The 22,111-nt window shown below is 35.4% G+C and overlaps 1 protein-coding gene across 1 annotated transcript in view; it reads left to right on the forward strand.

Moving 5' to 3' along the window:
* Positions 1–22,111, forward strand: part of EIF3E (eukaryotic translation initiation factor 3 subunit E) — a 53,256-nt gene that overhangs the window by 13,864 nt on the left and 17,281 nt on the right. The window contains exons 6-9 of the mRNA XM_047783416.1: positions 3,670–3,795; positions 4,613–4,737; positions 20,288–20,414; positions 21,182–21,283. Coding sequence (XP_047639372.1) covers positions 3,670–3,795; positions 4,613–4,737; positions 20,288–20,414; positions 21,182–21,283 — 480 coding nt within the window. The remainder of the gene's footprint in view (positions 1–3,669; positions 3,796–4,612; positions 4,738–20,287; positions 20,415–21,181; positions 21,284–22,111) is intronic.

Below are 22,111 nucleotides of genomic sequence, written 5' to 3' on the forward strand. Positions count from 1 at the left end.
TTTCTGTAGTATGGTTTTATAATTAGTCTGGAAATTTCTGCATGTGTAAGTATATGCTAAAGTTTTTATATTTACTTTTCTAAAATATGAAGATCTAATTAGTTCTCTAGCTTAAAAGAAATTCTGAGTTGATTTTAAGCTTTTGCATTGCCTACCAAATCTTGAGATCTCAAAATGACATTTAAGTGATTGAATACAATGGTCTGGGTACAAAATTAATGTTTTACAAATATAGTGATTGGATAGGGCTTCAGAAATTAGGTTTAATTCATTTTAAAGTTTTTGTCCCATCTCGTGGCACAGAACATTTGAGTTTATATATGGGAATTGGTTACTTCATGTTGGCATATTGATAAAGGCTAACCAAGCCAAGTTTAAAAATGGATTGTTTTACTTTTTTGATTTAGATAGGCACCGCTACAAAAATCTTTGTGTTTGAAATCTTATTAAGAGCAAAGATAAAAATCCTGTTTTGGATTTGGGATAAACAATGTCAGTGTTTTTGCTTATTAGTGATTTTAATTTTATTTTTTTGCCATGGCCATTTTTCATTTCTAAATTCTTTTCTTGTGGTTGATTATTCTTTTAAATCTATGCTTAGGGAAACATAAGCTATGAAAGAACCATTGTACCTATGATCTGAGATTAGAATTTGACTCTCTGAGTGACCTATTGTAGGTCAGTGTTGTATAAATTAAAGCTATGTGACCCTAGAATCTACCTTTATTTTAAAAAGACTTGGTGGCTTTTAGAATACAATGAGGAGTGCTTAAATGCACCCTATTTGTTTGTGAAACTTCTTTGGATTATGCTCTAAGAATGCATTAAGGAGTTCCCTCATGGCTCAGTGGGTTGGGGATCTGATATTGTCACTGCTATGGCTCTGTTTACAGCTGTGGCATGGGTTTGGTCTCTGGCTCAGGAACTTCTATATGTGGTGGGTGTGGCCAAAAAATAAAAAAGAACTGCATTAATTTGAGTTGAAATGGTGGGGCAGATTTGGTAGGAGTTTTTGTACATTTTTGTTTTAAAAGTTATTAGTGCTATGTTATGGGGGTGGCAAAAAAAAAAAAAATGCCAGGATTGTTGGTGATCATATTTGTGTGTGTGTGTGTGTGTGTGCACGTGCATGTGTTTCACTCAGTTTAGTTTATCTGCTGTAAATGCTTGTCATTCAATTTAAAGTTACTTTTTCTGGACTTAAGAAAGCTTGAGTAAGGATGATTTGGGGAAGTTTTAGATCTTAACTGAAGATTTGGATCTGATGTATGATTTGATAATGTCACTGTAAAAAATGTTTTGTATTGATTCTTAGGATAGTTTGTTCCATTTTAACATCCAGAATTGGGGTATGTCCTGAATTGGTTGTGGTTTTGGCTTTGGGAACTCAAAATAATATATCTTAAGATTGATGGTGTCTAAGATTCAATGAAATATTCATGCTCAAATTTCTTTGTAACAATCAAATATTTTATCCTTTGTAATTTGAACAATAGTGTGTGGATTTTTATATTAAGTTTTTAATTTCGGTGAGTTTTGATATATACATATGCTGGTGCAGCTACCACCAAATCAAGATAAAGAATATTTCTGGGATTTCTCATTGTGGCTTAGTGGGTTAGGAAACTGACTAGCTAGTCTCCATTAGTAGGCAGGTTTGATTCCTGGCCTTGCTCAGTGGTTTAAGGATTCAGTGTTGCCGTAAGCTGTGGGTCACAGATGCAGCTTGGCTCCCACATTGCTTGACTGTGGGATAGGCTGGCAGCTGCAGCTCCAATTTGACCCCTAACCTAGGAACTTCCATGTGCCATAGGTGCGGCCATTAAATTTTTTTTAAAAAGGGGAATATTTCTGTTACCCCAGAAAGTCCCCTTGTTCCTCTTTGCAGTTATACTTTATTCCTGGTTCATCCATTGATCTACTTTCCATCCTTGTAGAGTAGTTTTGTCTGTTCTAGAATTTCACATAAGTGGAATGATAAGTGTAAGCTTGTGCCTGGCTTATGTTGACTAGCAGGTTTTGAGATTGATTTGTGTTATTATATGTACCAGAATTTTGATTCTTTCCATTACTGACTAGTATTCCATTCTATGAATATACTACAGTTTGTTTATATATTCATCTATTGATGAACATTTAGATTACTTCTGGGTTTGTCTATTTGAAATAAAGTTGTGAGTATTCATGTACAAGTTTTTGTCAACATATAATAAGAACCAGTAGTTTCATGATTATGTTTCAAATTTTAATTTGCAAATTTAGTCTCTGCCATTTGCTTGTTCTGAGTTTCCTAAACGTTTTTTTAGTACATTTGAGTTAATTACTGCCATCAAAGGAAGAATCTCCATATAGGCAGAGTCTGAATTAGGTATGGTTTTGGTCCTCGTAGTTTAGGCAGCCTGCAGTATTCTGATATTATCATTTCTATTCTCATTATCATTTTGTCACATTTCCTAAGTTTTCATTATGTATCAGTTGATTTTGTAATCTTTTTACATGTTTTATGTCATTTAAATTGTATAACTGAGGTAGATTGTCATACTTTCCCCATTTTATAGATGAGGGAGCTAAAGCACAGATAGTTTAGCTATTTTTAAGTGGTAGAACCGGAATTTTTGGTGGTTGTATTTTCAGTCTTGCCTGTACAATTTTATTTAACTTATAATTACAATATGTACTAATAGGGCTTTACAACTGTATCACCATGTAAGCGCTTCAGTGGAAAATCAAATTCAAAATTTTAACTTGAGTGCAGAAATGTATTCTCTCTCCAGTACCCTCATTTGCTTCTGCGGCTTTAGCACAGTTCAGTTATTATGTCCACATTTTTTTTTTTTGCCTTGTTTCGAAAGTTCTGCTTTTCTCAGTTTTGTTATTAACCCAGTTCTTGTAGGTGTTTGGGTTTATAACATTTTTCCACCAGTGGCCAGAAGAGATAGGGTGGCCCTCATTCTTCCTTTTTCATAGTTTAAGACTTTAGTATGAAATAGCTTTCATGATTAGAAATATAATTTTGGGCAAATTACACTCTCTATGCATCAATTCCCCCTCTTTAAAATGGGGATAAAAATTATTATTTATCTTTCAGGTTTTTAGGATTATATGAGAAAATGAATTTCTCTTGCTCAGTACATATACCTTTGATAATTAATTGTTAGACCTGCCCTTTTTTTCTTTCTTTCCATGAACTCCTCCATTTGTGTCATAATTTAGAAATTTTTTTGTTCTGAAAATAACTAACTTTTCTGAATTGTAATTGAGACCCACAAGACTTGATTTCTACATCTTCACTCCAGGAATTTTTAGTAACAAATCGCCTCTGAATCTAACTTTGTTTGTTTTGGGTTCCTAAAATTTGATTAGTTGTATATATAGATTATCTGAAATGGGTTACACTGAAACACTGGTGCTGTATCCTTTTAAGTTACTCCTTATTTTCTTATCTAGACTGAATATCAAAGACCTGAGAATTTTTAGTACATTAAGTTAAATGAAAGCTGTTTGAATCCGTTTCATCAGGATGATCCAGATAAGGACTTATATATTGAGTTTGAGGAAGAGAACTACAGGTCTTACAGTGGGCTAGATGAATAGGTAGGGTATAAAATATGCATTGTCTTTTTTTCTCCAGAGTATTCAGAATATAACTAATTATGATTGCTTACACAGGTTCCAGCAACGGATAGAAATGCTTTGAGTTCACTCTGGGGAAAACTGGCCTCTGAAATCTTAATGCAAAATTGGGATGCAGCCATGGAAGACCTTACCCGACTAAAAGAGACCATAGATAATAATGTGAGTTACACATTTTCAGAGTAGTTTTCTGAAATTTCTTTGTATCCTTCATTTTTTTTTTTTTTTTAAGGAAAACACTGTGTACTTTAAAAAGGAAGGGAGAGAGACTAAACTAAAAATGTTGACCTGACGTAAAAATCATCATAGGTTAGTGAGTTGATAAGTTTCACTGAATCTCCTTGAAGGAAGCTGTCAAACTTCTTTTGGCTCTTAGAAAAAGTAACTTAATTTTCCTTTTTTGTTAGAGCTATAGTGCCTTTTTTTTAACCTGTGCCAGTGAAGATGAGACAATACTGGTTAGTGTCACTCGTTAGTGAAAATCCCATGTGGGAGAGAATTCCAGTTGTGGCGCAGCAGAAGCAAATCCGACTAGGAACCATGAGGTTTCGGGTTCAATCCCTGGCCTCGCTCAGTGGGTTAAGGATCCTGCATTGCCGTGAGCTGTGGTGTAGGTCGCAGATGTGGCTCAGATCTGGCATTGCTGTGGTTGTGGCGTAGGCCAGCAGCTGTAGCTCCAATTAGACCCCTAGCCTAGGAACCTCCATATGCTGCAGATGTGGCCCTAAAAAAAGGGAGGGGGGCAAAAAATAAATAAAAAATGGCTTCGTGGACATTATTGAATCTCGTGTTTGAGGGGCAGAGAAATTTTGAATGTCAAGGGTCATGCAGAAAGTAGAATGGTCTAAGGGATTGGAATTCAATCATAACCTTAGAAGGTTCTCATTTTAACAGAAATTCTGAGGTCAGCAATGTTTATTCCCTTTCCTCTTTCTCATATAATAATATTTCCTGTGTATGTATATTTTTAACCCTTTAGTCTGTGAGTTCTCCACTTCAGTCTCTTCAGCAGCGAACATGGCTCATTCACTGGTCTCTGTTTGTTTTCTTCAATCACCCCAAAGGACGTGATAACATTATCGATCTCTTCCTTTACCAGCCACAGTAAGTTATTTCATTGTATAATTTTGGCTTTAATTATATGAAATCAAATGCATTTTTGAAAAACTTTTAAGATAAACTTTTGTCCAGCATTTGAATTTATTGTCACATTTTTTCCCCTCTTCATGTGGTAGATTTGCTTGTTAATTGAAAAAGCTTACATGTAACTCTTAAGTAAATTACTTGACAAAAGTATACTCTAAGCCCTTGAAAGTGCTATTTAAGTATTGTCCATGGGCCAGCAGCATCGGTATCATGCAGAATCTCAGGCCTTATATTAGAGAAACTAAATCAGAATCTGCAATGTAACAAGAACCCAGGTAACTCATATACATTAAAGCTTTAGAATTAAGGCTCTATGGCATATTATTTGAAAGGAAGATTTATGTTCCAAAAGAATCCCCTTTATATCATCTTTACTCCATCATTCAGCTTTTGTTGATAAGAAATTCACTGCTTTATGAACTAGACTGTTCTGTTAACTAGAAATCATTTTTAAAAATGTATTCTTTCAGCTGAGGAAGGTCAGTGCCTCTGAATCTTCTGCCCATTATTTCTTATTTCTTTGGTTGCAACAATGGAAAACAAGACTGCTCTATGAAAATAATTGAGATATGTGAGGATAATTTTACTTACCTTTCCTTCAGGCTAAATATCTCTGGTTTTATCAAGTTGTATAGTAATGTAGTTTTTCAAATTCTTTAATATTTTGGCTGCTGTTCTAGATAATTGCCACGCCACTTTACCCACAGCCTTCTTAAAATCTGGATCTTTAAAATTGAAAGCTTCTTCTAGGATTTTTCCTCCTGTGTCCAGTACATACACTTACATTATATAGCCCAGGCTTGCAGTAATATAGTTTAACAATTGGTTCTTAATAGGACTTATTGAATATATCATTGACTAAATTTCACATAAACACTTAGAGCCATATTTTTGTTCTTTTTAACCCAAATGAAGACAGAGATCCTATTACATTTCACTTGATTTTGTTTATTGCTATTTGTCAAATTAAGATTTGATTTTAACATCTTTTCCTAAAATGCATATATATTTACAAAAGTAAAGTTTAGGAATAGATGGAATAGCTTATTTTTAAATTTTTTAGTAATTTTTTAAGTCTTGAAAATAAGGTAATAATACTTTAGCAATATTTTTACATAAGTTGATGAAATGTAATCATTTAAACCAAGTCACCTTAATAAGCGGTCTTTAAGTGCTCATTTTAGTAAGATTTTTAAGACTAAAATATTTGACCTGTTCAGGTAAGTTGTTAGCATAACCATGAAGACTTTGAATTTAAGAGAAATTAAGTTATTGGTGATGATACAAAGGAAAAATACTTGCCAACCAAGAAGTGCCAGTAATTCTTTAATGTAGAAACAGGGAGCCATTCTTATTCTTAAATGGTGTAAATTGTGTTCTCTGCACTAAATGCTAAATGTTCTCCTCAGTCTGGCAAATACAAGCACTTTCATTAGAAGTTTATTTTTGAAATAACATTATAACTGAAGTTTAGTACTAATGTATTTAGTCAGTATTTGCATGGCATACTGGTCCAGTTTGTTAAAACTGAGCATGAGTAGGAAGTTCCCTTGTGGCACAGCAGGATAAGGTATCCAGCATTGCCCCACCTGTGGCGCGAGTCACAGCTGCAGCATAGGTCTGGCTCCTAGCCAGGGAACTTCCATGTGCTGTGGATGTGTCCCCTGCCCCCTAAAACAAAAAACTGAACATGGGCAAAGAAGTTTTTGTAACAGGAAATTATTTTTGTTTTTCCTTGAAAAAAGAGAAGCAAAATGTCCACAGTATTAACTGGGAAAGAAGACAGTATGTGATATTTGCCTGCATTCCAGCAGTAAATTTTAATTGTAAATTACAAGAGAAAATTTTATAATTTACGTAGCATTATAGTAATTTCTTTTTTTAATTAGAGATACTTTTTAGCATTCAAGTATCCCTTATAGATTCAAATTATTCACAAATGTGGACATAATTATGCTTTATTCTGTCTAAGCTGTTGTTTGTTCTTGAAATTCTACTTGTGGGGAATTTACACTTTTTAAAGTTATATACATATTTTACTTTTGCTGTGATAAGTTATTTGTAATCTGGAAAGTTAGATAAGTTATAGTCCATATTGTTACATTAAGTAAAAAGCTTTTGGTAAGGGTTAAAAAAAGAAAAGCCAAAAAGTTGCTGTTGTTGCACAGTGGGTTAAGAATCTGACTGCAGAGGCTCTGGTTCAATCCCCTGCCTGGGCTGTGGGTTAAAGGATCCAGAGTTGCCAGCTGTAGCATAGGTCGTAGTTGAGGCTCAGATTCAATCCCTGGCTCAGGAACTCCATATGCCTCTGATGTGGCCATAAAAAAAAGAAAGAAAAACCACTGTGTACTAAAGTAAGATCCTACAAAGATTTTTCCTATTTTCCTATTTTGTTCTGGACTTTGATTTAGCAAACTCACAACTTTGGCAGGATCCTAAGGGTAGGTTTGCAAAGAACAAAGCTGAATTAACCTCTAAAAGACTGATACATAAAACAAAAATGCCGTCATTATTTGCCTTGAGAAGTGCTCAGAGGACTAAGTACTTGAAACATTGACCAGATTCTGACCTTACAGGTTTAATACATAGGAAGCTGTAGAATACAGAAGATCCCTTTGTGATTTCCTGGAGTCAGAATAGAAAATTAACTTACGTGACTAGAATGTTCAGTGGCACCATCCAGTTAAGCATCATGTTAACATGTACATTTTTCACAATAGGAATATTCTTACCACTAGGACCAGCTCATGAACGTTTTTGGCATGCAAGTCACCCTAAACATTGGATGGGCATTTCCAAGATTTGCTTTTTACTTCTCTTTTTATGGCTCCCTTTCAGATCAGTACCTCTCACTCTACTCTTTCTCCCATCTCCCTTGTCTTTCTCCCTTGTCCTTCTGTATTGATTTAAATGTTACTGTCTTTTATCATGTTCTTAAGTCTTCCTGACCTGGTAGCTTTGTATTAGCAAACTGATGAATCTCTGCTCTGGTGCATTGTTTACTTAATCCTCTGAGGACAGTCTTATTTTTGTTATACTCTGATTATTATTTTTTTTTTAAGGTTTCTTTTTAGGGCCACACCCATGATATATGGAAGTTTCCACTCTAGGGGTCAAATCTGAGCTATAGCTGCCAGCCTGTACCACAGCCACAGCAATGCCGGATCCAAGCTACATCTGGGGCCCACATGACAGCTCACAGCAGCACTGGATCCCTGACCCACTGAGCTAGGCCAGGGATCAAAACCCACATCCTCGTGGATACTAGTCGAATTCATTTGTGTTGCACCACAGTGGGAACTCCATGTTCTACTCTGATTCTTGAGAGATACTTTTTTCTGCACCCTTTGGGCAGCTGTTACATTTTAGAAGAGGCTTTTTTATTTGTGATATTGGCAGTTGCAATTTCATGCAGTAGTTGAGACATGCCATTATTGGATGAATCTGGAGTATCTAGAAAATGATTGGTAAATTGTTGTGAGAACTTTGGGATTGTTGGTGAGTATAAAATAGTTGCATATTTATTTTTAATGCTAAACTATCTATGCATCTTACTAAAATATTTTATAAGAATTTTAAACTTGGAGTTCTCGTTGTGGCTCTGTGGTTAATTAACCCAACTAGTACCCATGAGGATGCAGGTTCAATCCCTGGCCTTGCTGAGTGGGTTAAGGATTCACTGTTGCCATTAGCTGTGGTGTAGGTCCCAGACATGGCTCAAATCCCACATGGCTGTGGCTGTGGCATAGGCCAGCAGCTACGGTTGGATTAGACCCCTAGCCTAGGAACCTTCATATGCCATTGGTATGGCCCTAAAAAGACAAGACAAAAAACCCAAAAAACAAAAGAATTTCAAACTCAAGAATTAAGGATATATTTCTCATTATTTATGGAGATTAACCATGCATTCAAATGTTAAGAGGTTAAAAGTAACATTATCATGTACTATTTTGCCTCCCTCCTAAATAGTAAAACATCTAAGATTGTCTTATGAGTTGATTGCTATCCCTGAAATCACAGGTGGGTTATGACCCTTCCGTGAATAGGCAGATTTGACCCAAACTTTGGATCCTATAGTAACTAGCTCTAATCTTAACATCTAGTAGATGGGTTAAGGATAAGTACAACTCTTCTTGAACTCAGCCAGAGGAATCACTAGGAATTGGCTTTCCTTGCAACTACTTACAGGTAGATCCACCCTCCTGTAGTTTTTGCAGTTACGTATGTACATAGAAAGGAACATTAAATTCAGCTTTTAAAAAATTTTTGTAAGTAATGAAGTGTAAAACAAGAAAAGTAAAATGTTCAAACCTACTGTGAAAATTATCTACAAATGAGGGGGAAATGGTGTGGATTTATTCCTGACAACCTTGCTTTTATAAAATTAAAACAATATATTTAAGAACCATTTATTACATAGATAATAGAAATAAAAGGGTAGTTGAATTGAGATTGAAGCAAGTTTTGTTAAAGAAAAAATCAAACTTTTATAAAGGGAAACAATGCAAAAAGGTAGATTTTTTTAAAAAAAATTTAAGATAAAGATTCATGATCATAGAAATTAAAATAACTATTTAGAGTTAAGACAGTTAATTATCAAGCTGTATTCTACAATTCTGCTTAATACCTTCATTCGTATTTCAGTAGTTCGTATACCAAAAAAGACAGTACCGTATGCTGTTAAAAATCTCTTGGTAAAATTTTAAAAAGTAGAAATTTTACGTATTTTGATTTCTGGACAGAACAGTAAAACTAGAAATTATTAAAAGTTTTATAAATAACTGCATCAGAGAAGAAATTAGATATTAACAATTGTGAAATATCTGCCAAGGCAGCACTCAGAAATTAATTCCTAGCTTTGAGTATTCGTTTGACTTTTAAAACCTTGATTAAAAGTACTGAAAAACAGAACAAAGGCACTGAAAATAAAACTTGCAGTATATAAGTAAATGTTGAAGTTACTAATTTTGGAAGATTAAATGAACTAGGTATACATGGGGAGTTACTCTCTTTGTAAGCAAATAGGACCAACCCTAATATCCAGTAAGAGCCTCTTACCCCTTCCAGGACCCAAATTAAGGTATACACACTGCGGAGAAAAAAAAAATTCAGACGTTTAGAAGAAAAAGATACATCAGAATTACCTTTGGGAAACCTGTTGTTACTGGTGAACAGTTCTTAAACTTCTTGGTCTTGAAACCCTTTTACACTATTAAGAATTGTTGAGTATAATTTTATTTGTGTTGGCTAAATCTGTTTATACTGTATTAGAAATTAAGACCGAGAAATTTTAAAATATATTAATTGACAAATAGTAAATTTGTTATAGTTGACATGTATTTTTATGAAAAGTAACTTTTAAAAAATCAGTTTAGTGGTAAGAGTGGCATTGTTTTACATTTTTGCAGACCCTTACATTTATGGCTTAATTGACAGCTAGATTTTCATGTCCACTTTCATACCTGATTTTCCATTAGTCTCTTGAGATATGTTATTTTGTTTGAAGGATATAAAGAAAATCTAGCCTCACAGGTGCATGTAGTTGGGAAAGAGAGGTGTTTTAATAGCCTTTTCAGATAGTTGTGAGTTACCTTTTTTTTTTTTTTTGATAATACACCAGAATTCGACAAGTAGTAATTTCTTAAAAGTTATCGTAATGTGGGATTTGAAGCTGTAGCATTTGATTTTTTTGGATTCCAAATCACACTAGAATTCTTAAACTATATTGGTTGATCTTGCACTTTAAATGGATCTTTTACCTATGCATGATTTTTTTTTTTTTTTTTTTTGCCTGCACCTGCAGCTTGCGGAAGTTCCTGGGCCAGGGATCAGACCCCACCCACATCAGTGACTGTACCAAATCCTTAACTGCTAGCTCACCAGGAAACTGCCCCATGCATGATTTTTTAATACTATGTATTTGTTGTTTGGAAAGTACAGGTTCAGGGAGTTAAATATAATACCAAACAAATCACGTTTTTAATTTCACTACTAAACCCATTAGAACAGTCTTAAAGTATTGGGAAGTCATCAAACTCTTGATGACAGTTAACATATTTTCCAAAATATTACCTTTTTTTTGAAAGTGCTAATTTTATCATTTGTTTTTATTGAAGAATAGGCTATACTTCATTTTCTGGAAAATAATCTGCCCAGTACCCAAGAATAGCTTTGGTTTGACTGTCTTCTTTGTGGTTGTTGTTTTTATTTGTTTGCTTGTTTGTTGTGGCCATGTCTGTGACATGTGGAAGTTCCTAGGCCAGGGATCAAACCCACATCACAGCAGTGGCCCAAACCACAGTGGTGACAATGCTGATCCTTAACCTGCTGAACCACCAGGGAACTCCTTTGACTGTCGTTCTTTCACGTATAAATAGTTCTGTGAATAAAGCAGCTTTTTTGTAAGACTGAGCTGCTGGTTCACCTTGCAGCTCAGTCATACAAGTACTTTTTCTTAAGACAACCATAACACTGAAGTGTTCAGCAGAAGATCTTCTACACACTTCCCATTTTAGTCATATAGAATATTAAAAAGATTAGTACTCAAGGGTTGAAATTTTTGAAAATTAAGAATTTTATTACCTTATCAAGGACATAATCGAAGTTAGCTTCTTTTTTCTCTCTTTTGACTACACCTGTAGCATTTGGAAGTTCTTAGGACAAATCAAACCTTCTCCACAGCTGCAACCTAAGCCGCTGCAGTGACAGTGCAGGATCCTTAACCCACTGAGCCAAAAGAGAACTTTTTTTTTAACTGCAAGAATGTGGTTGTTAAAACATAACAGTGACTAGTATAGTGTGATGCTACTACTGTGATTTGTTCTTAGGTAGCAGGCGATTTCATTTTTCATTTACAATTCATTGATTTTTAGTATCTTTACCAAGTGGTGCAGCCATTACCATAAATTGGTTTTTTAACATTTTCATCCTCCCAGTAAGAACCTGCATGCCATTTGGACTTTTTTTTTTTTTTTTTTAAACAGAAATAGCCTGTTAGCAAAATGTTAAAAAGAAAAAACTGTTTAGGAGTTCCTGTCGTGGTGTAGCAGAAACAAATCCGACTAGGATCCATGAGGTTGTGGGTTCAATCCCTGGCCTTGCTCATTGGGTTATGGATCCAGCGTTGCTGTGAGCTGTGGTGTAGTTCGCAGATATGGCTCAGATCTGGCGTTGGTGTGGCTGTGACATAGGCCCACAGCTGTAGCTCCGATAAGACACCTAGCCTGGGAACCTCCATATGCTGTGGGTGCAGCCCTAAAAAGACAAAAGACAAAAAAAAACAAGAAGAAGAAGAAGAAAACCGTTTAGTATTATTACAATTTTCAGTTCTCAGTAAAGTACTATGCTCATCTTTTTCACTTGCTATAGGATCAGATTACCATCATGTTTTCTTCCTTATTGTGACTTATTTTGATGTTTGAGTCTAACTTTAGAATACACTCAGTTGACTTGACAGATCATTGTTTTAGCCATTTTCCTAGGTTGCATATTAAGTAGAATAGCTTCCAGGAAGTAGTATGTCGTTTGTATTTGTATGTCTACAATTAGTATCGTTTTCAGTTGTCTCTGGTGGGTAGTAGGTAATAATAGAGAATGTATCACATTTTTCTGTTTTTTAATTTCTAATAGCATAGGAGTACAGTTTAATATGGTTTATTGTGTATGTTAAATTGATAGTTTGTATGGATTGTGATTTCAGACTTTTTTAAAATAAGAAAGTACTTTGGAGATAATTTATACTTTTGTCCTTGAAGTGAAAGTCTAGATGACAGTGCAGGTTAAAGTCTCTTACATCGTATATATTGCCATTTCTGCCATAATTTATTCTGAATCTAAAATGGAGATGATTTACACATTTGAAAAATGTTGAACTTTTAAATGTAACATAATATATAAGATATGGTATCAGGTATAAGCTAGAACAGTGTAGGCTATTAGAGATGAGGCTTTGCCACCAAATGTAGATGCTATTAGAGAAAAGAATGCATTTGTAATACAATGCCCTAGTTACTCTCCAGTTGTAAAAAAAAAAAAAAAAATTCAAAGTTCAGTTAGCTAAGGAATATTTGTTTTCTAAATAAAAGTAACATAAATGTCCTAAGAAATTTAATTTTTTACTATTCGTAGTCAACTAGATGGTGTCCAGAGTTTGTCCTGATTTACCCTTCTGCCTTTATTCTTCCCGGTAAGAAAACTTTTTCATGTAGATATTTTACCTGCATTAGCTCAGGATGATCTCTAAATTCCACATTTAAAAATCCATCCTTTAAAGTTCTACTAAGTCATGCTTTTAAAAATTTTTTCACCCTGTCTTTCTGGAAGTACCTTTCTTTTTTATATGAATTCAAAGCCTGCCTGTTTTTCAAACTCCAGCTCAGGTTTACTTCCTTCATGAGATCCTGACCATTGTGCCCACCTTATATTTGGAATTTAATTATGTCTTTTTAAATTATTTAATGTCTCTTTTTAAGAAACTTAATAATGCTTTATTCCCCAACTAGATTATATGTATATGTAAGAGCAAAATTTTGTTCTTCATGTCCTTGTAGCATCCCCCATGTAATAGATATTTAAATATTTTTTAAATTTAGTGGCATATTCTACCTTATCCTTTGATTGCTAAATGTTCTGGCTTATAATTAGAAAATACTGTAAAAAAACTTTCATGAAAGTGCAATTGGAGCAGTGTTGTATTAGGGAGAAAATAAACATTTTTACTTAACCATCATAAAATTACTTCAGGAGTTCCCATCATGGCTCAGTGGTTAGCGAATCTAACTAGGAACCATGAGGTTACGGGTTCGATCCCTGACCTTACTCATTTAAGGATCTGGCATTGCTGTGAGCTGTGGTGTAGGTTGCAGATGTGGCTTGGATCCCGCGTTGCTATGGCTCTGACGTAGGCCCATGGCTGCAGCTCCCATTCAACCCCTGGCCTGGGAACCTCCATGTGCCACGGGAGTGGCCCAAGAAATGGCAAAAAGACAAAAAAATAAAATAAAATTACTTCAGATAAGCAGCGAGATCCTGCTCTGTAGCAGTGGTAACTATATCTAGTCACTTGTGATGGAAAATGATGGAGAATAATGTGAGAAAAAAGAAAAATTTATATATGTGTATGACAGGGTCACTTTGCTGTATATTAGAAGTTGACAGAACACTGTAAATCAACTATAATGGAAAAAATAAAAATCACAAAATAAAATTATACTTCAGAGCTCAGTAAATACCGAAGCTCTTATTTAAAGGAAAAATAATTTTAATAATAACTTAAAAATAATTTAAGGAGGTATAGCCTTTCTTACGTAGTGTATAATTCAAAAGAAGTGGCTTAAGAACATAATTATATGCAGATACATTGTGCATGCTAAACACAGTGTAAATATATAACAGCTATCATTGAGACCTTAAAAGTTAGAACAGTCCAGTGAAGATGAAAATTGATTTGACCTTTAAATTTTGATTTAGAAAAGAAAGATGATATAAAAAAGTAGTAGAACAAAAGAGCACAATAGTTGTGGATATAGGCTGTTAACCAAATCTATGGTTTTGTTTATATTTGAACTAAATATATAATTACTGATCCTACAAGCATGTGAACTAAGATAACTTCTCCAGAATCACCCTTAATCCCCACTTTCTTCCTTTATGTATGGATCAGTATAACATCCATGCATATATACATACATACGGACATACATACTTACATACATATTACGTAGAAAAGATCACTTCCACCCTAGCAGGTAGCGATTCCCTGCTACGTTTAGAAGTCAGCTACAATAATGCTGTATACCAGGATCTGCAAACTAGGGACTAAAATTATGAGCTAATAGGAGTTCCATGGTGGCCTCGTGGTTAAGGATCTGGAGTTTCACTTTTGTGGCTCAGGCTCAGTCCCTGGCTTCAGACATGCTGCAGTGGTGGCCAAAAAAGAAAAAAAAAATTATTAAAAAAAAATGGGCTAACCTTGTGGCCCACTGCCTTTTTTTTATATGGCCTGTAATCTAAGAATGGCTTTTACATTTTAAGTGGTTAAAAAAAAAATGAAAAGAATAATATTTTGTGATATAAAAATTACATGAAGTTGCAATTTTAGTGTCCATAAATTTTCACTGAAACACACAGTCATTGATCTATTGATTGTCTTTGGCTGCTTTTGAACTATAATGGCAAGAGTTGAATTGTTGTGGCAGAGATTGTATGTTATGAACTCTTCTTGCCTCACTGTGCTACTTAGTGGATGAATCCCAGTGATGCTGCAGGTGGTAACTAGATGAAGTTTTAAGTGCCATGGGTGTCACTGTACTGCAACCTTTATTACCAATGTATACTTATTATTTCAAAACAAGAAGAGAAAAGTGGACTTCAGGTGTGCTTAAATTTTAAGGCACAGTGGAGTGTGGAGTAGAAATTAATTTTGTTTCAAATTAGAAAGCAAAGTACTGAACTGTAGATATGTTGAAAGAATATAGTGCACATCCACATTATCAGAGTGTAATCACTCATTACAGTAGCTCCAACAGATTGCAAAGCAACTATCAGAAAAATTAGGAAATTTAAAACAGAACATCACACCACAGCAGAATTTTCCTTGCAAAAATAATGAAATGGGGCTTCAAACAAAGTAAGTTCCTGAGCAGCTCTTTTGTTAGCCAAGTAAGGAAAGCCATTTATCAGTGGCGATTCTGTTAAATTATGTTCAGTTGCAGCAGCCAAAGAAATACGCCCCAAAAAATGAATTTGTTTAAAACTATTTGCCTTTTGGTGAGAATAGTTACTCAGAATTGAAGATATTGAGAGCAACATTAGTAATCAATTAAAAAAAAAAGCTTTTTTTTTTTTTTTTTTGCTTTTTAGGGCCACACTCATGGCATATGGAGTAAAGCATATGATTTTTAGTGGTTTTCCTTGACTCTTGATGAGTCGACAGATGTTTACCAGTATGGCTAGTTGTTGGTTGGTGCTAGCTTTGAAATGACTGAAGAACCTGCTTTATGAAAAGTTTATGTGGAACAACTACAGGTGAAAAAGTCTCTAAAGTTGAGAAGACACTAATTTAATATAACCTGAAGTAGAATCTGCTGAGATGTTTTAAAACTTCTGGTGGCAAATATATTGTGGAGGAGAAAAATGCTCATTTGGACAAATTTACAAGGCTTGTGAAAATGTGAGATATTCAAGGCCTTATAATTATTGATGGCATTACTCATTTCCAGATACTTTGTGGAAAATACTTGAATGTGTGGTGTATTATTGAACCGTTATTGTCAGCAGTGAACCTCATTTGCTATCGTGGACTTAATTGTTGTCAATCCATGCATTTTTGTCAGACAAATAGAGTATCTTGACTTTACCTACTGGTACACTGGTGAGATGGCTTAGCAGTGACAAAAGTTTTACTGTGACTTTTTTGAGCTTAGGCAAGATTGAAATTTTCAACAAAAAAATTTGCCCTTAACCACTGTCACAAAGCCCTGAATGGCTCTAGACTCGATAATGTTTCTTAATTAATTTGACTTAAAATTACAAATCAAAACAGGACTTATATGCAAAACTTATATTCCAATAATCATTTTGATGACAGTTAACATATAATGAAATATGCAGCTGCTTTATACATTTTACATTCTTTTGAAAGTTAAAGGAAGAAATGAGGAGTTACCTTTCTGGCTCAGTGGGTTACAAACTCAACTAGTTATCTGAGGATATGGGTTCAATCCCTGGCCTCGCTCAGTGGGTTAAAGATCTGGCATTGCCATGAGCTGTGATGTAGTTTCAGACATGGCTCAGATCCTGTGTTGCTGTGGCTGTAGTGTAGGCTAGCAGCTACAGCTGCGATTCAGCCTCTAGCCTCAGAACTTCCATATGCTGCAGGTGCGGTCCTGAAAAGCAAAAAAAAAAGGGGGGGGGGGTGAATTACAGCTTCATTTCAATACAGATTTTTAGCAGATACTTTTTTGTTGTTGTTGTTGTTGTCTTTTTGCTATTTCTTGGGCCGCTCTTGCAGCATATGGAGGTTCCCAGGCTAGGGGTTGAATCAGAGCTGTAGCCACCGGCCTACGCCAGAGCCACAGCAACGCGGGATCCGAGCTGCGTCTGCAACCTACACCACAGCTCAGGGCAACACCGGATCGTTAACTCACTGAGCAAGGGCAGGGACTGAACCCGCAACCTCATGATTCCTAGTCAGATTCGTTTACCACTGCGCCACGACGGGAACTCCAGCAGATACATTTTTTAATTCAAATTGTAACTTCAGAAAGTTTTAGACCTCAATACAAGTACAAAGGAAATTCTTATATTTAAAAATAAATTTCACCGCAATTGAAATGAAAGTGATTTATCTGCAGTGTGATGATATGCTAAAATGTGATGTCAAAAGAAGAATTTTGGAGTTCCTGTTGTGGCTCAGTGGGTTAGGAACACAGCATAGTGTCTGTGAGGGTGCGGTTCGTCCCTGGCATCACTTGGTGGGTTAAAGGATCTGGCATTGCCACAAGCTGTGGTATAGGTTACAGATGCTAGGTTGTAGATGTGGCTCGAATCTGGTGTTGCTGTGGCTGTGATGTAAGCTGGCAGTGGCAGCTCTAATTTGATCCCTAGCCTGGGAGCTTCTATATGCCACAGATGAGGCCCTAAATGAAAAAAAAGAATTTAATAGAATTTTATGAAAGACCTCTAAGTGAAAATATGCTGAATTAAAATCTTATGCCTGTTGATTGATATCAGTATTTGGTAGTACCTGTACATGTAGAAAATCATTTTCATAGGTTAAGTCTGTAAAATCTCATCATTGGTCAGCATTAACAGATAAATATTTGCAGTAAATTTTAGTGACAGTGATCTCAAACTTTGAACCCACTTAAGCAAAGTTACCCTATTAAAGGAATTCTAGACTTCTCATTAGTGGATTCAAATGATAAAAAATTGTACTCAACTATTACATTTTGAGTCCTGTCAATAAAATGTTTTCAGAATTTCTTTTTATTTAAGTCCCTGATTAATAGTCTCAGTCTCACCTCACAACCTACAAAACCTAAAATATTCATTATCTGGCCCTCTACAAAAATTTTGCTAATACTTGCCATGTACTCACACAAGAGATAATTGCCTGAGGAAGTTATTCTTCAGTAAAAGCAATGAAATTGTTCATGGTGCAATGATATAAAGAAAGGATAAGTAAAAATAAATATGTTTAACATCATACAAAATAAGCTTATAGTTATTTATCTTTTATGATAAATTCATGAATGAGGTTCATAAAATGCCTGCTAAAATTACCTACTTCAAACGTGATTAAGAAACAATCATGCTCTCCAGTGCTTGTATATATTTCTGATAAGAGAGTACCAAGGCAATCACTTTTGCCTAGCAAATATTTCATTTAAAATTTTTTGCCTGGGGAGTTCCTGTCATGGCGCAGCAGAAACAAATCTGACTGGTATCCATGAAGATGCTGGTTCAATCCCTGGCGTTGCTCAGTGGATCGGGGATCTGGCATTGCCGTGAGCTGTGGTGTTGGTTGAGGATGTGACTCTGATCTTGTGTTGCTATGGCTGTGGTGTAGGCTGGCAGCCTTAGATCCAATTCAACCCCTGGACTGGAAACTTCCACATGCCATGGGTGTGGCCTTAAAAAAAAAAAAAAAACTGCCCGAAACTCAGGTTTAGTTTTTCAGATGATGAAACTTTGAAACTTTAAGATGATTTGTTTAGTTATCTTTTCCTAGAAATTGTTTTTTTCTTGAGTGAATATTGATTCTTTTTATACTCTGCCTTGTTTAGAGGGAATTTAAGGAGGGCTAAGTGGGACTAGATTTTATTAAGTGTTAGATTATTATCAGATTCTAGGGTCCTCTAAAGAGTTCAGAGAAGACTTATGGGGAATCTACAGTGTGACACGGTATAAAGATTTATTTTATTAACAACATAGTCTGGGAGAACTTGGAAGATAAAGTATCTGGCCCACCAGGTTAAAGATCTGCGTTCACATTGCTATGGCTGGGGTTTGATCCCTGGTCTGGGAACTTCTGCTTGCTGCGGGTGTTACCAAAAAAAAAAAAAAAGAGGAAAACAGGAGGCAGTCAGTGGTGGTGTGGTGGGAGATGGAGGTAGATGAGTACTTTGAGGCTTGGAGATTTGATTAAGAGAAATGGACTTTATTGACAGGTATTTCCAAACTTGGCATATAGTGTTTGGTGCTCAGAGATAAAAATTGGGGCCCTATATAAGAACTTTGAGCAGGAGAAATACAAGATAAACACAGAATGACAGAGGATAGCCAGATGCGGATCATCAGAATAATTTGCAGTCTTTCATACCCTGAATTGAATGCTTTAAGTGCCTTATTTTCTAAATACGAAGTGTTTTGCACATAGTCTTTTATACATTGTTCTGATAGGTAAATGCAATCTTTCCCCCCCCCCCCCTCCCCATGTACAGCATGGGGGCCAAGTTACACTTACATGTATACATTTTTTTTCCACCTTTTGTTCTGTTGAAATGTAAGTATCTAGACATAGTTCTCAATGCTACTCAGCAGGATCTCATTGTAAATCCATTCTAAGTTGTATCCGATAACCCCAAGCTCCTGATCTCTCCCACTCCCTCCCTTTCCCCCCAGGCAGCCACAAGTCTATTCACCAAGTCCAGGATTTTCTTTTTTTGTGGAAATGTTCATTTGTGCAGTGTATTAGATTCCAGTTATAAGTGATACATGGTATTTGTCTTTGTCTTTCTGACTTATTTCACTCAGTATGAGAGTCTCTAGTTTCATCCATGTTGCTGTAAAGGTAGTTCTTTTTTATGGCTGAGTAGTATTCCATTGTTGTATGTATACCACATCTTCCTGATCCAATCATCTGTTGATGGACATATCAGTTGTTTCCATGTCTTGGCTATTGTGAATAGTGCTGCAATGAACATGCGGGTGCATGTGTCTCTTTTAAGTAGAGTTTTGTCCGGATATATGTCCAAGAGTGGGATTGCAGGGTCTTGTGAAAATTCTATGGATAGACTTCTAAGGTATCTCCAAATTGTTCTCCATAGAGGTTGTACCAGTTTACATTCCCACCAGCAGTGCAGGAGGGTTCCCTTTTCTCCACAGCCCCTCCAGCACTTGTTATTTTTGGACTTAGTAATGGTGGCCATTCTGACTGGTGTGAGGTGGTATCTCATGGTAGTTTTGATTTGCAGGTAAATGCAATCTTTTGAAACAGACTAACAGCATGTGTAAGGGCCTTCTAAAATCCTTTTACTCACCAATGGTAATAGGATTATTTACCTCTTAAGTGAGTCTCTCATCTCACTCCAAATTGGAAAATACCAGCTAGTGTTCTCATCATGTAGATTTTTCTTGGAGATGTCCCTTATAACATTTATTCTTAAGTTTTTACATCCTAGAACAGTGCAGTTTAGTGGGCTGCTCTAGTGTTTTCTTTAAATCACAGAGATTATAGATCTAGAAAAACTGGGTAACTTAAGTAACTTTTTTATTTTTACCACAGGTATCTGAATGCAATTCAGACGATGTGTCCACACATACTCCGCTATTTGACCACAGCAGTCATAACAAACAAAGATGTTCGAAAACGCCGGCAGGTACTAAAAGATCTGGTCAAAGTTATTCAACAGGTAAAAACTAAAGTCTTCACTGATAATTAAAATATACCTATACTTTTCAGTCTAACCTCTTTTTCTAAAGTATTTGTTCTTAAGGAAAGGCTACCTAAAGTATACATGAAGAGATCTTTAAGTTCAAGATATACTTAGGGTAGATGTGGTATGAATGAATACTGCCCTCTGCTAGTTGGATACCTAATACACATTGTTACTAGTGTTGGTCTTACTGCAAAGAGTCAGAAAGATCTGGAGCCTGGAAGTCTTTTGGAAGGCCACCACCTACGTAATTCCAGAGTAGTGACTTTTACATGGAGTGTAATTATGCTAGTTCCCAAGTTGTACAAAAGCTATAGCCCTACTGGCTGATTTTTTAGTAAATTTCTCAGCAATAACTTAAAAACACACACACACACTTAAATATTTATTTGATCTAAGAATAATTTAAGTACAAAAAGACAATTTTATTCTGCAAGATATGGGTACCCTTTTACTTGGACAAGTTCATCACTGTTTATTGGCTAAGGGAAACTTTTGGCAGTAGAGGAATTTGAAAGCTTTTGGAATGGTTCTAGGATGAGAATTTCGAGAACTTAGTCTGGAAGGCCAAGGTGTGGTATGGAATTAGTATATGAGCAATTGCTTTTAGAAGAAAGTACTTTGTTATAAATTTGTTAGAAATTAATGGTAAGGCAGGAGAAAATAAAATGGAGCTATTCTTGGGTCAATGTACTAAATAATGTTGAATCAGATCCAACATGACCTTTGATTTAATTTTACAGGAGTCTTACACATATAAAGACCCAATTACAGAGTTTGTTGAATGCTTGTATGTTAATTTTGACTTTGATGGGGCTCAGAAAAAGCTGAGGGAATGTGAATCAGTAAGTATAAATTTTTACTTATAACATTCTTAAATGCGGAGATGTAAGAATTAACTTTGCAGTTCTATTAAAGTAATTATATTGGAAATGTTCATAATCTTAAAATGGCAGATTGTTTTGGAGTTCCTCTTGTGGCTCAGCAGTTAAGGAGTCTGACTAGCATCCATGAAGACGCAGGTTTGATCCTTGGCCTTGCTCAGTGGGTTAAGGATCCGGCATTGCCGTGAGCTGTGGTGTAGGTTGCAGATGCAATTCCGATCCTGTGTTGCTGTGGCTGTGGTGTAGCCTGGCAGCTACAGCTCCTATTAGACCCCTAGCCTGGGAGTCTCCATGTGCTGCGCATGCGGCCCTAGAAACGCAAAAAAAAAAAAAAGGCAGGCAGATTGTTTTAAAATGTGCTGGGGTGAAGAAATTTTTAATGTTATTGCTACACGTGTATCCCTTTTGTTAGCACAGTTGTTAAAATATCAGGGGCATTATGAAATTCACATATAATTTCATATCTTATCCTGAATGAGTAAGTATGTGATATATTTTATATATATAGGAAAGGTCATATGGACTTTTAGATCACAACTGTGTTTCCACTTTGTTACAGAACCAGGCCTTTCTTTACAATTTTTCACGTGATTATATTTAACATTCGATATAAATCAGTCAAGCTGAGACTGAATTTAACTACAGTGTGTTATGTTGGTTGGTAGAAACTAAAATACTTTGAGAACAACTGAAAGAGTTAGATTTATGGTTTCTTTTTGAATAAGTTGGTTTGCAACTTTTGAGAAACTAAGAATTTTTACCTGTTGAATGCATTTACCAAACAAATTA

Source organism: Phacochoerus africanus, chromosome 6 (genome assembly GCF_016906955.1).
Source record: "Phacochoerus africanus isolate WHEZ1 chromosome 6, ROS_Pafr_v1, whole genome shotgun sequence".
Lineage (NCBI taxonomy): Eukaryota > Metazoa > Chordata > Mammalia > Artiodactyla > Suidae > Phacochoerus > Phacochoerus africanus.